Genomic DNA, 15,032 nt, shown 5'->3' with positions numbered 1-15,032 from the left:
CGTTCTCCCCCCCTCCCCCGGCCTGTGTGTCGTCACTTCCGGCGGCGGCGCTTCCCGAGAGGGTGTGCGCGGCGAACGCCCGGGAGGGGGAGCCGCAGCCGCGGCGGATGACGACAAAGTCGCTTGTGGGTCGTCGCTGTGGTGATCGATCCCCTCGGCTGCAGGGGCCGCTCGCCCTCCATTTACTAACAGCCCTCGGCTCGCTGTCTCTGCTTCGCTCCCTCGCCGGCAGCCGCGGCTTCTGCCGGGCGCCCTTCCTGAGCCTCCGCGGGGCCGGGGCCTAGAGCAGCCGGCGGGGAGCACGCCGCGTCCCGGGCCATGGGGACGCCGGCCGGCCCCTGAGCCAGGGGAGACGCCAGAGGGGGCCGGGCCGGAGGGGAAGCCAGAAGGGGACTCCCGACGCCGCGCCGCCTCCGCGTCCTCCCTTCCGCGCTCCCCGCCGGCGTTATTCTGGAGCCGGAAAGTTGTTGCTCCCCCAAGGCAGTAGCCGCCGGCTGCCGGCCCCGGAGCCATCATGCCCTGGCCCTTTTCGGAGTCCATCAAGAAGAGGGCCTGCAGGTACCTGCTGCAGAGGTACCTGGGCCACTTCCTGCAGGAGAAGCTGAGCTTAGAGCAGCTCAGCCTGGACCTCTACCAAGGGACCGGATCCCTCTGGCAGGTCCCCTTGGACAAATGGGTAAGAGCCGCCGGCGACCTGCGGGGTGTCCCGGGTCCCTAGTGACCTCTTAGGAAATCTTACCCTCTGTCCCCCAAAGGCTCCCTGTCTGAATGACTGCCTAAAAATTTAAACCTAAAATTGTATATGTTCCATTTACATCACAGTGTAGCGTATCCTACACGAAAGGAACGGCGCTGAAGAACTTGGGGCATGAGTACTGGTAAAATAAAGGATTTAGACGTTTCGTTTTGTTGGATACAAGGTATCGTGGAAATAGGCTCAAAGATGATCGGCTTCCCCTACTTGTGAGTAATGTTGTAGGCAGCCGAAGCTATTTGCCAAAAATTAACCCTACATTATTTAGGTTGACAGACGTTCTTGGCTGTTAACAGAGTCCTCTACTAGAATTTCTTTTACTGTGATTAGTTTTTGCAAGACTTGATTATCGCTTTTTTAAGCCACCTGAGTTAGCGCGTTGTGTGGATAATATGGAGGTCCTTTTTAGGGATAGACCATAAAAACGGATGTTGCAGTTTTCGGGTGTATTTCAAGTTTGATTTATAGTATGTAATGCTTCATATATAGTTTAACATTAGATCACTGTATACTTAGGATCATTGGATGATTTGTAGAGTTTTCTTCTCCAGTGGATTAAGGTAAACGGGTTTAAATTTCTCAGAGTGAGTGTCCAAGACTGGATTGGAACTCAGGCCTTCCTGACACCAGGCCCCCCGCTGTGTCTACTGAGCCTTTTACCTGCTTTGTAAGCCTTGGGAGGATGTATTTACTTGTGCTTTTTAACTCTAAATTCAATCTTTGGCTTGTCACAAAAGAATAGAATAACTCTCCCTCTCACCTACCCACCCCCATTTGTTGCACAAGTTTACTATCTGAAGAAATTTTGGTTCATTGTTTTATAGTTTTTGTAACTGTCTCTTTACCGAATTAATTTTTTTTAGAAAACATCCTGGATAAAATCGGTTTCTTTGTTCTGTCTCATTTGTAAAGTCAATCTCAACTTTACAATTTCTTTCTTACCAAGGTCTAGTTTTTGGTTTTTTTTTTTTGGAGGGGGATAATGGAGGGACAGAATTGGAAGCTAAAAAAGTATTTTAAGTAATCAGTTTTAGGTATAGTTCTCTCTTTCTCTAACTTAAATTATAATAATATTTTTTCACTTCTTATTTTCACATTAATTCCTTTGTAAGTATGTAATATCTGCTTGTAAGTGGTGGTGTGATATAGGTATCTATATCTATTTTCATTCCTTAAAATGCTGTACCAATGCTGTATCACCTCAACTCATTGTTAGAAATAGGCCAAGAACAGCTCTCCGGCCCACTCTTCTAGTGACCTCTCTCATCTTCCCAAGTTTTACAGCCTTTCACTATCTAAACTGCTTTGTATTTATTTTCATTTGTGCTGCACATACTTACTTTAGATGTATTTTCTAGTAGAATGTAAGCTGCTGCTTCTTTTGGAAAGTAAGCCTCTTGAGAACAAGGTCAGTTTCATTTTGTTTTTCTATCTCCAGCATCTAGCACATTGCCAGCAATATAGTAAGTAGGCATTTAATGGATGCTTATTAATCAGTTGATTGAGCCACGAGTGACTGTCCTTTTTGTGTAGTCATTCATTTACTTCAAAATCTAGCTGATTGTACTCACGTAGCTCATATCTCTCCATCTTGTTCGTAAGCATAATCTGCTTGTTCTATGGCGGTCGCTACTCTGAGCTATCAGTCTAGTGTTTTGGCTGGAGTTTTTTGTTTTGAAAGTCAGATTTCATCATTGTGGAGATACTGTGAGTGTGAAGACTCTCTCAATTAATACAGATTGGCATGCATCACTTACAGTCTTAGTTGCCTGGAGCCCTGAAAGGCCGAATGCTGTACCTGTGATCACATAGCTAGGGCATGTCAGTTAGGACTTGGAGCCAGTCGTTCTAATTCCAAGACTCTCACCATGCCCATTATTCCATGTTGCCACTGACCTGTCAGAAAAGGAAATCAGATTAAGCTGGAGAGACTGGTTCTTGGTGAAGCTGTGCCTGCTTTTAGTGATTACTGCTTTCCTAAGTGCTCACTAACTGTTTACTTAACAGTGGGTTGGAGAATTTTGCCACAAAGGGAGCCTCATTCATAGCTCTATGAAAATTGGTGTCTTTGAATTCTCCAGTAGTTATCAAACAACATGGACAACACGGACAATGGTTTAACACGTATTCTGCTAATCCTTTCAATACTCTCAAGACAGTGGTTTTCCAGCTTTTTTTAATTCAATGCAAAATATTCTTTGCTGTGAGGAATGGTGAAGAATTAGGAGACTTGTGCATACACAGCCAAATGAAAGTGTGTAGTTCCCAGAAAACTCAGGAATGAATATGGGATTGTGATTCCAAGCGTAGGTTCTGTACAATTCATAGCATAAAAGGAAACCTCAGCACAAAATTACTCTAACAGATAGTTTTCCTGGGCTTGGTGACTTGAACCCATTGAGAATAGCTATATGTTGCCTGTCTTCACTATTTTTCATTTCTGTTCTTTGCTGACTTTTCTGTCCTTCTCAGTCCGAGGACCATTCTTGGGAAGAGAACACAGAAGCAAAATAAGAGCTGAAGAGCTTCACTTTTTCCATTGTCATTCATTATTTCATTTGCCCTTAAGAATGGACTTATCCCTTCCCCCCCATCCTTTTCTTGCCCCCAATGTAGCTAAAAACATGCCATTACCCATTTCTTTTTATTAGAGACAAGAAGGTATGGTGGTGTGGTGCAGGACTTGGAATCAGGAACCTTTGGATTCCGATTCAGCTTCTGATCACTGGTGGGATTCGTCCAGTTGGCACTGGTTCGGTAGAACCTGTACCTAATTTTAGGTTGAGTTCTGCAAACCGGTTGTTAGCGGGGGTGGGGCCTGTGCCCATCAGCGGCGGGGCATTGCCTCAGAAAACTGTTGTGAGGTTCAAATGAGATATTATCCAAAGAATTTTGAAAATGTTGGTGTTGTATATAAATTTCAGTTGTCATCATTATCCTCCTCTTCCTCATCATCTTTATCAATATCCTCCACCCTTTTATTGACATCAGAAACCTAGAATGGTTCTTACAGGACTGGGTAAGGAGCTATGTAGTTCGGTCAGGACTCTGTTCTCTTAGTGACATTTTCGAAGTCAGATTTACCTCTTTGGATTAGGATGCCTAGTTTTCCTGTTTATTAACTCGTGTGTGTGTGTGTGTGTGTGTGTGTGTTTAATAGACGTGAGATTGGCGGTCTAATAACTGAATTTCTTCCTGAATATTGTCTCTTGAATTAGTAGCACTCTTTTGCCATTCTTTCTCCTAAACTGTACATATTACTCTTTGTGTTATTCCAGACATTTCCTAACTTTTTGTGGGAAGTTTAAATGATGGGTAGGAATTCAGTCATTGGAAAGGAATAAGGAACACATTCTAGGTATTGGGAACAACATGAAGAAAGACTAGAGGATTGGAAACCGTAGAGCAAGTCTGTGGGGCTGAGAATAATAGAGTTTGGCTGGAGCCACATGGAGTGGAATAGTATAACTCAAGATTGAAAAGCTAGGGTAGTGCAATATTATGAACGGTTTTGTATATGAATTAGATGAGTCTGAACTTTGGCAGTAAGAGGTTAGATTAGAATCTAGGTGCTCTCATTTACAGTATACTTATCTTTCTACTGTACCATTTTTATTCTTATTTACAAAGGTGTCCCTAATATCTTCCAATTTAATTCAGTATTCATAATGAAAAAGGCATTAAATATTTTAAAAGCTTATTGAGATTTTCTTTTAGCTGAACACATCTAGGTTCTTTGAGGGTATTCAAGATAAAGTATGTAATGAGTGATCTAGGCTACTGAAATGTATGGGAAAATTCTGGGACTGAGTTGCTTTCCTTTTAAGCGATTCAGATCCTATCCCCATCAACAGTGGCAGAGGAGAGAAAGGGGCTTATTTGAGAAATGTTGCAAAGGCACAGTTGTTGTGGTTGTGTGTGGTTGAAACAGTAAGGCAGTGATAACAACGTAGATGATAATTGTCAAAATGCCTCTGTGGTTCTGTATCGCAGAGTACACGAGACTCTCCACATAGAAAGTAGGAGAGGTTAACCACTCAGGCACCAGAGAACCACATCCCACAAGCCATTTATCCAATTTACTACAGCGATAAAACATTCCACACACCATATCACAGCCTGGAAACCGGCCATCCCAAAACCTCTTGGACCCCCTGCTGGGGTCTTCCCCAAAACAAACTCACAGTACAGCTAAGTCAGCCTGTTCTGCTCTAACAGTCATGAGGGCGGCCATCAGCAGCCATTACTGCGCTCGTGCTCGCGCTCTCTCTCTCCATTTCCTGTGACATAACTTCCTTTTCCTGTCAGGAAGCTCCTCCCACCATGTAACTTGGGCTTCCCGTGATAAGTCTGTCACATGGCCTATTAATGGGTGGGAAAGCTCTTCAGGTGAAAATTGCTGATACAGTGGTTTGTCCTTTGTTCTTGAAGAGAACCATGACAACAGGAAGATGATGCCAGGACTTGCAGGTAAAGTAGATTACAGTGAGGGAAGGCTGTGCAAAGTCACCTGCCTCATTTTGTCCTCCAGAGCCATGTGGGTCCTGTGGCCAGATATAGATCATGACAACAGGAGATGGGCCAGGATGCAGTGGGAGACCTTGGCCTTTTTAACCTAAGGTCTTTGCAAATTCTCACTGCCTGAGGCAATGCCCGTTCAGTAATTAGGGCTGTTCAAGAAGTGAGCCAAGAAATAGCTCCTTTAATAAAAAAAAAAATCAAACTGGGAGGGGGAGACCCTCGGAGTTGTTTGTGTCCAAAAGAGAAACAATTACTATTTACATTCCCTCTGAGCCATCTGGGCCCAAAAAATAACCATCAAATGGTGCGGGGACCTATTGTTGGCCAATCCATGAGAGCTAGAGCAAATTGGGTTTCAGTAAACAGCCAGGTGTATCAAGGTAGGCTTCAACCTTCAAGATTTCCTTTCCTTTGGGCTGAGTACCTTAAGGTAAGAGCATGACACCCTATGTAGGGAGAGGAGAGGACAGGAATAGGGAAGGTAGGTGTAGGGGTAAGATTTAGAGGAAAAAAAAATGAGTTCAGTTTTGAGCATTCTGAGTTTAAGATGTCCACTGGGTATCTACTTTGGAATTTCTGTAAGGCAGTTGGAGATTAGAAATTGCAGCAAGAAAGGTAGATTTGAGAATCATTAGCACAGACATAGCGATTAAATCTATGGGAGCTGGTCAGATCTCCAAATGAAGTAGAGAAGAGGGCCCAGGACAGAACCTTGAGAGATGCCTACAGTTAAAAGGGTGTGATCTGGAGGAGGATCCAGCAAAGGAGACAGAAGGAGTGGTCAGACAGATAAGAGGAAAACCAGGAGAAAATGTGGTCCTGAAAGCCTAGAGAAAAGAGAGGAGAGAGTGATCGACAGTGTCAAAGGCTGTAGAGGTCAAGAGAATGAAGACTGAGAAAAGGCCTTTGGATTTGGCAACTAAGAGATCATTACTGATTTTGGAGAGAGGAGTTTTGGTGGGATGATAAAGTCAGAAACCAGAAGAATTGTAAGGGGTTAAGGAGAAAGTGGGAGGAGAGAGAGTAGAGGCTCCTATTGTAGACAGCCTTTTTGAGGAATTAGCTACAAAGGGCAGAAGAGATATATGATGATAGCAGGGATGGAAGGCTCAAATGAAGGTTTTTTTCAGGATAGAAGAGACATTGGCATCATTGTAGGCAGTAGGAAATGAGCCAGTGAAGAGGGAGAGATTGAAAAGAAGTGAAGGGGTAGGGGAGGACAGAGGGGACAATTTGTTGGAGGAAACAGGATGGCATGGAATCACTTGAGTAAATAAAAGGTTTGACCTTGGTAAGGAGTAAGGTACTTCATCATGTGAGAAAGGTGTGAAGGAGGAGAAAGTGACAGAAGGCACCTGAGTCATAGGAGAGGAGGAAGAGGAGAGAAGAGGGAGGCCATGATGAACAGCTTCATTTTTTTCTGTAAAATAGGGGACAAAGATCTCAACTGAGAAAGGGGGAGGGGAAGCCATGGGACGTTTGAGGAGGAATGAAGAAGGTTTGAAAGAGCCACTGTGGAGAGGGGGCATAGTGAGTTGATAAAGGTCTAGTAGGATTGCATAGCAGCAGTGAGGGCCCAGCTAGGAAGTTACCGGAAATCATTGAGAAAGCAATTTCAGCAGAGTGGTGAGAATGGAAGCCTTCTTTTGTAATTGGCAGAGAGTGGGTGGTGAGGGAGTGGGGAGATATGAAGACATTTTTTTCACAAGAAGTTTTGTAGTTCCAGATAAAGTAGAGAAATTCTGTGGAGTACTTTCTAAGATGCTCCAGATTATATCAGTGTATAATACTTTGATATTTGATGATGTCAGTGCAGAGGTGGGCAAAGCAGAGGACAGTGCAAAATGTGTTGGAACGTATGGTTCTAGATTAAGAAATGAGGGGAACCAAAACCTTTTAAACTCTAAAGAACATTTCTTCTTGGAAAAGAGATTAAGATAGGGAGTAGCAGGAAGAAGTACAGCCTAGCTATACTCTACAATTCTTCCAAATAGATCCAGAGAATGATCAGAACCTAGTCCTGATCATGAAATACAAGAAATAACTACAGTGAATCATTTTTCTGTAGACATCTTCAACTCTTCACTCTCTTTCTTGTCCCATATCCAGTCTGCTGCCAAGCCCTGTTGATTTTGCCTTAGTAACATTTCTCACGCATGCCCCCTTATCTCCTCCAGCTCTGCCTCATGTCTGGAATAGTCTGCGCTACCGAAATAGCCTGCTGGTTGGTTGCCTGCTACAGTTCTTTCTCCACTCCAGTACACCTTCTACTCAAAGATCATGATGTTCCTAAAGTTCAAGTCTGATCGCGTTATATCCCTCTATCTCCTTCTTAATAAACTTCAGTAGCTTCCTCTCACCTTCAGGATAAAATGCAAAATACTCTGGCATTCGAACCCCTTCATAACCTGCTGCTCCCCCTCCCCATCCCTGCCCCAACTTTCCAGTCATCTTACATCTTATTTGCCCCTTTCTCTGTGGTCCCCTCTCCACCCCTCTTCTATGATCCAGTGGCACTGACTTCTTTCCTGTTTCTCACACAATATGCTCTATCTCCTGACTTCTTGGCATTTTATTTATTTATTATTGGCATATGTTTATTTATAATTGACTGCCATCATCTCTGCTTCCTGGCTTCCCTGGATTCCTTCAAGTCCCAGCTAAAATCCCACCTTCTATATGAAGCCTTTTCCAATCTTTTTTAGTTCTAGTTCCTAGATCCTCCTTAGTTCCTTCTCTCTGTTGATTATCTCCAAGAAAATTGGTTGCATGTTGTTTCCTCTATAAACTTGAAAGACTGGCACATAGTAGCTGCTTAATAAATGTTTCTTGAATGACAGAGAAGTCTTCATACCTTGGGTACTGGGTCAAGCTAGGAACAATTGCATGGAATATTCTATTTTAGAGAGTGGAGAGGCTGTGTACTAGGGCAAGATGAGGTTCCAAATACAGCATGGGGGGGGGGTGTGGGGTCAAGGCCTGACTTTATGCGGGGTAGAGTGATAGGTGCCAATTGGCAGCTCTCTTGCTTACTGTGCAGTTTGAGGTCTCAGAGTTAGGGCTGACTAAGTGAGGAGGGGACCTTTGTCTAGTGGTGGCATTCCAAGGTGAAGAGTGGTAGTGAGTCCTAGGCTTTGTAGGAGTTAGGCTGCTCTGACCAAGGGACAAATTCAGAAGCAAGCAGCAGCTGAATAGTTCTGACCCCAGGAATGGAGCAGGATTTCAGTTCTAGCCTATTCTGAACTTGTAATGGAATAACTAGGGTATGAATCCAGACTAAAAAAGGAGCCTTCAGTTCTGCCACTTTAAGTGAGCAGAGCTTTCTAGCTGACTGATAGTGGCTAAATCAAGTGTCAGTCTACTGGAACTCCAGGTACAAGTACACAGGGGTGTTGCTTAGACTCAAACCTAGGTCAGGAACTTGTAGGGCTAAGAAATCAGAAATCAGATTTTGCTCTGAATCAGAGCACTTTGGGAAGCCTGAAAGTGTGTAGGTCCCCAATCTCAGCAGTCTCTGAGATCCTGGAGTCTCAGCTCTGTCATTTTCAAGGTATGTTAAGCAAATCACTCAAGCTCCCTGGCATGGCGGGAGTGGGGGTGGGTGGGGTGGGAGTGGGACTTCCCCTCCAGAAGTACATAGAATCTGGCCCTAATATCAAGTCCAAAGTCAGGAAGAAGAACGAGAAAACAAAAAAAAATTCTACCATAAAAAGCTAGTTGTTTGGTCATAAATGCGCAAGACACAATTCAGAAGAACAAAATGACTCCAAAATAACTACAAGCAAAGCTTAAAATAAAAACACAGGTTAGGTACAAATTCAACTAGAATTCCCGGAAGAGCTGAAGCAAGAGTTAAAAATGTTGATAAATGAATTTAGTGGAATGCTATTGTACTTTAAGAATTGATAAAGACATGATTTCAGAGAATTCTGGGTCATGAATTTACAGAGTGAAATTAGCAGAACCAAAAGAGCAATTTACACATTACCGACAATATTGTAAAGAAACAACTTTGAAAGAGTTAAAATTCTGATCAAAGTAATGACTGTGTATATCATCAGAAAATTCATGTTACCTACTTACATCTGATAGAGAGGGGAGGGGCTTAGAGAGACACATTTTTTAAACATGGCTCCTTGTGGATTCATTTTGTTTGACGAGGTTTATTTTTTATAAGGATTTTTTTTCCCCTTTCAGTAAACTGGGGGAGGAGGGAATGGTGTTAAGGAGAATTAGAAGTGGTGGTGAGGGCTGGTGAAATATTTTTTAAATGCACAGAAGTTCAAAAGTAAGCAAGAGAACTTGAAGTACGTGGATAGTATTTATACTTAAAAAAGCAAGCAGTGTGAATTAGAGATTCGTGTTTTTACATAGACTCCTCTTACTGTTTCCATTGTATGTGGAAATGCTCTTTGTTGTGTGTTAAGTACAGAATTTAAAAAAAATTAATGGTTGGTATAAATAGGGTTCAGCACATTAAGAAAGAGGAATTATGCTGGAGAGATGTTATAAAAGATGTCATCAGAGAAATGCCTAACTAGAAAAAAAGGATGATCTGGAGTTGTATGAGCGTGAGGGATAATTGACATGCTCTGTTGATAACCGTGCCATGTCAAGGGGGCTAGAGGAAGACCCCTAGCACGGTGAGTGTTTGATGCTGGCATGCCCACCACCATAGTTATAGATATGTCTGGTATGGGCAGGTATGGATCAGGTTGCAATTTTCATCATAGGAGGGACTATTTGCCTTTATGAAATTATAAATCCATTGTGATATTGAAGGGGAGGAGACAGATGGGACAATAGCTGGAACGGGTAGCATGGTCAAATTATCCATTTCTCTTTTAGACTCCAGTACCTGTTAGAAGTAACATCTTTCTTTAGTTCTTAAAATTATACCAAGTCACTTTGCTGCTAACTTGCACAATCATTACAATTTAGATTTATTGTTCCATTTTGCAAATCTGTTCACCCTGTGTTGTTAGTTGGGATTCTGGCATCTTGTTTTAAGCTTAAAGCACAGGTCCTTTTCACCAGCTAAATTTAGGAAGTTTGGCAATAACAAACAAAAAACATAAAGCTTAGGCTTATGGGAGTATAGGTCTACAGTTGGAAGGAGCTTCAGAAGCTCTCTAACCCAGCCATCATTTTACAGAGGAGGAAAGCTGACCCTTAGAGACATAAGATGACTTTGCCAAGGTCACTAAGTAGCAGAGTTAGAATTTGAACCCAAACCCTCTAAATCCTGCACTCTCTCCACTGTACCCTTCTGATTCCCATGGAGGGTGTAATGAGATGATCTTGGTATGATTGAGAGCTGAATTAGAGAGTGGCTTCTGGTAATTCAGCCATATTCTCAGTGTCCTTTTGGATACCATGTAGCTGACGCTCAAGTATCAAACAAGCATTTGATAAACACCTACCTCATAGGCTTGTTTTGAAGATCAAATGAGATAATATTTGCAAAAAAATGTTTCCCATGGTACTTGGCACATAGAATAAGCTATATAAATGTGTATTCCCTTCTCTTCCCCTACATGAGCGCCTCTTATGGCCCAGGCACTCTGCACTGAGAATATAAAAACAGAAATGAAAAAATCCTTTTCGTCAAGGGGTTTACATTCTCTTGGAAGAGACAACATGTGTGTGTATAATAAATACAAATACATACAAGGTAATTTTGGAGGGAAGGACAGTAGAAGCCTGGGGATCTGGAAAGACTTCATATGTAGGTACTGGTGCCTGAGCTGAATTTTGAAGGAAAAAGGGATCTAAGTGGGGCATTCTAGTCATGGAAGAATGCATTCTGCACATGGGAGACTGCCAGTGCAAAAACACGCATAGCACATTGTGTTTGAGGAATACCAAGAAAGCCAGTCAGGCTTTAGTGTTAGAAGACTTTGGAAAGGTAGACTGGGGCCAGGTTGTGTTGGGCTTTAAAATCCAAACAGACCAATTTATGTTTGAGCCTAAAGACAATCACAGGTGTTTGGAATTTACTGATTGAGGAAGTGCTGCAGTAGTCAAGTGGAAGATGATTAGGGCTAAAGTAGAATGGTAGCTTGTGAGTAGACAGATGGGGCCGTAGGAGAGAGCTAGGGGAGTAGAAGATTTGGGAAGTTATTGAGTGTGTGGGGTGAGGAATAGTGAGGAGTAAAGGATAATGCCGTGATTACAAACCTGTATGGCTAGAGAGGATGGTGGTACTCTTGATGACAGTAAAGGAGTTTGGAGGAAGAAGGGGGGAGACAGAGGAATTCCTTCTTGTATATGTTGAGTTTGAGATGTCCAGTAAGCAGTTGGAGGTAAAGGTCTTGGAGGAGAGCCAAGATAGTGTCATAAAGTGCCATAAAGACTTAGATAAGAGAGAGTAACGTGGAGGAGAGAGTGGTCAACAGTGTCAAGTGTTTCAAGAGGGGTTTAGAAGGATGAAGTTGAGAAAAGTTAGTTAATTTTGGCAATTGGGATTTTTGGTAACTGGCTAGTGTGTTTTCAGTTGAATAGTGAGACTGAAAACTAGATTGCAAAAGAGTTGAGAAGTGAATGAGAAGAGAGGGAGTGGCCAACAGGAAGTATATACAGCTGTTTCTAGGAGTTTGGTTAAGAAAAGGAGTAAAGATAAGATGAGAACTTGAGAGATGGTAATGTCTGAGTATTTTTAAGAATAAGAGAAGGAGATGGGTATGTTTGTAGGCAGCAGGGAAGGAACCAGTAATAGCAAAAGGTGGGATTAGAGAGAAAGTGGAGAGGATTGTGGGGCTTGTTTTGCTGAAGAAAAACGGGATGGGATGGGATCAAGGATATATGTAGAGAGGTTCATTTTCCACAGAAGCATGTCATTAAACTGGAATAAAAGAGAGAATGGGGGATATCAGTGGGGTTTGAGATGTAGAGAAGAGGAAATGAATCTCATGGGGAAGAATTTTCCAGCTCTCTTTAATCGGTCACCATGTATATGAGTACCTACTTTATAACTTAAGTATGTATAATATCTCCTCAGGGAGTGTATTAGAGCCAGTTGCCTATCAATTTGCCAGAGGCAGATTTTTAGTGTGAGCTTTTATACTTCAGAAATCAACAAATGCTACAACTTTGGGCTTGATTTATTGTTTTGTTTATTCTCTAGCCTTAAGAAAGTGATGGAGGAAATGTTAACAATGCAGGTTATACTTAAAAGTATCTCTTGCTTTTTTGGAGAGCCGGTTATTAAACATTTACCAGCACACCCCTTCTTGAGGTTTACAAACCACCTTACATGTGTTACACCATTTAAATCTCAGAACAACCCTGTGGGGCACAAGTATCATTCTCATTTTGCACATTGCAGCTCATAAATAGCAAGTGGGACTTAGGACTCCAGGTCAGTGAGGGCTTTTCCCATTCTAACATATTTTCTCTCACTACACTATGCTAGATGTTCCCTGGGATGTATGGAGAACATGATCTATCCCTGAATCTCAACATACCTTTTGTTAATGTGTGAGATAAGAAGTAAAGAATAAGCATAGTGGTATAGTGGCTTCTACATGGTAGACATTTAGATGTTTGGTTTAAAATAAAAGTATATAGTATTTTCAGCTCACTCTCTTATTTTACTAAATTGTACATTATACTGTATTTGGTTTTATATAAAAGCTATTTTCAAATATAATTTTAAAAGTGAACTTCTGTTCTCTCCTTAGAGTCTTAATGAAATTCTGGAGTCTGCAGATGCACCGCTAGAAGTTACAGAAGGATTTATTCAGTCAATTTCTCTCTCTGTTCCTTGGGGCTCCTTGTTACAAGATAATTGTGCACTGGAAGTGAAAGGATTAGAACTGGTGTTCAGGCCTAGACCTCGATTGGGTAAGCATGCTATGAAGCCTATGGTGCTGGTTATAACTATTTTCTTTGGTTCCATTTTCATTTTGTAATATTTACAAATGTGTAGGTCAGTACAAGGTAGCTTTTAGTTTTTTTATCTGAATTCTTAGTATGTCTAGACTGAACTTATCTTCTATGCACTTGCCATTCTTCCTAGTTCCTGTATTTCCATTGATAGTACCACTGTTTTTGTAGTAGGTTTAAGGTGTTGGAGTGGTGAGTTAGGTAGTACAGCATAGTGACGGAACAGTGCTGGACTTAGGAATCTTGAACACCTGACTTGGAAGTCCAGATCTGACACTTGGTGATCATAGTCATGGATAGATCACTTAATCTTTCTGAACCTCAGTTTCTTTAGCTGTAAAATGGATAACTGCACTATCTCCCTCTGAGAGTGTGGAGAAATTGCTCTGTAAATCTTGGTACTTTTCAGATATGAATTGTTATCCTTATCTTTGACTCTTCTTTTTCTCCTCACATCCAGCCATTGCTTTATAAAAACAAAACTCTAACATCCGTCATGTCCTTTACACATTCCCTTTGCAACTGTTGATTACTAGAAGCTTATCTTTCAAAACTTAAAAAATAAGAACCTCCTTGCGCATCAGTATAACTAAACTTGAGCAGTAACTATTTACTTTTAAATGTGATCTGCAATAAGTCCAGGTGATTGGACTTTTTGTTAATTGTTTTTCTTTTTGGTGCTGTCAAAATTTCAAGAGTAACTTACTCTTGTACACTAGGATAGGGGAGAAGAAGTGTTTAAAACAAATTTATTTTGAACATTGACATACTGAACATTGTGTGACGTCTGATCCTGATACACTTAGCTCTTCTTAGTGCTGATCTAAGTCAATTCAAAAGACGTTGATGATGGAAGAGCCATGGAAAGAACTATGGAGTCTGAATGGAGATCGAAGCATACTATTTCAAATACCCTTTTTTTGTTATGTTTTTTCTTTCTTGTCGTTTTCCCTTTTTGTTCTGATTCTTCTTTCACAACATGACTAATGTGGAGATATGTTTAATTTGATTGTATATGTATAGCCTATATCAGATTGCATGCTGTCTTGGGGGGGGGGAGGAGAGGGGGAAAATTTTAGAACTCAAAATCTTATAAAAGTGAATGTTAAAAACTAATAACAAATAAATAAATAAATAAATATTTGGGAAATTTGACATTCTGAGAGAGATTGGATTTTTAAAAATAGAAAGCTGCACATTTTATCTTATACTACGATGTATAAACACATTATTATCTTGATGTGTAATATAGATATTCAAGTGCTGGCTATGTTTAATATAACTCTTTACAGAAAACAATTTAGTTCCATTTTTCATGTAAGTAATTGAGCTTTATCCTCTTCATAGTTATCTTACTTCAGTTAGTCCCTCACAGAAGGAAGGCATTCTTTTTAGTCCTCTCTAAATGATTCCCAGTCCTACTATCAATGGCGGCTGTTCTGAACTCATTGCTAAGCCTTACATGGAATCTGCCCCCCTTACCCTCCCCACTGAGCAACTTGTGCTATCCTTTACCTAGAAAACAGATGCCATCGTCCGTCGCGTTCTCCCTCTTTCTCATGTCACAATCCATTGACGCCATCCCCGTTATTTCCTTCTCTGTTCCAGGCTTTGGTGAAGAGATGGCTCTTCTCTTTCCCAAGGTCCACTACTTGAACATGTGTTCTTTTAAAAAATATTTTTTCCACAGTTTTATTTGTCTAATCAAGAGTTTTATTACTAAGAAACTTTGGTAAGACTACGACACACCTGAGCATGCAGACGCTTTTGCAGACACTCATTACTCACTGAATGAGTGAGTTCGCACATCGGTGTCAAACCCTTGGGTCATTTCTCAGAGCGCCCTGTTCTACTGGCTGTCCCTTATTAG

General features: G+C 41.6%; 1 protein-coding gene across 1 annotated transcript in view; it reads left to right on the top strand.

Annotated features, from left to right (window-relative positions):
- The first annotated feature begins 465 nt into the window (after positions 1 to 465).
- Positions 466 to 15,032, top strand: part of ATG2B (autophagy related 2B) — a 138,762-nt gene continuing 124,195 nt past the window's right edge. Inside the window, exons 1-2 of the mRNA XM_036748867.1 lie at positions 466 to 676; positions 12,958 to 13,120. Of these exons, the coding sequence (XP_036604762.1) occupies positions 515 to 676; positions 12,958 to 13,120 (325 nt within the window). The 5' untranslated portion in view covers positions 466 to 514. The remainder of the gene's footprint in view (positions 677 to 12,957; positions 13,121 to 15,032) is intronic.

The sequence above is a fragment of the Trichosurus vulpecula genome, chromosome 3 (assembly GCF_011100635.1).
Source record: "Trichosurus vulpecula isolate mTriVul1 chromosome 3, mTriVul1.pri, whole genome shotgun sequence".
Taxonomy (NCBI): Eukaryota; Metazoa; Chordata; class Mammalia; order Diprotodontia; family Phalangeridae; genus Trichosurus; species Trichosurus vulpecula.
Note: the sequence above shows the minus strand (reverse complement) of the source record. Positions and strands in the feature narration are given on the sequence as shown.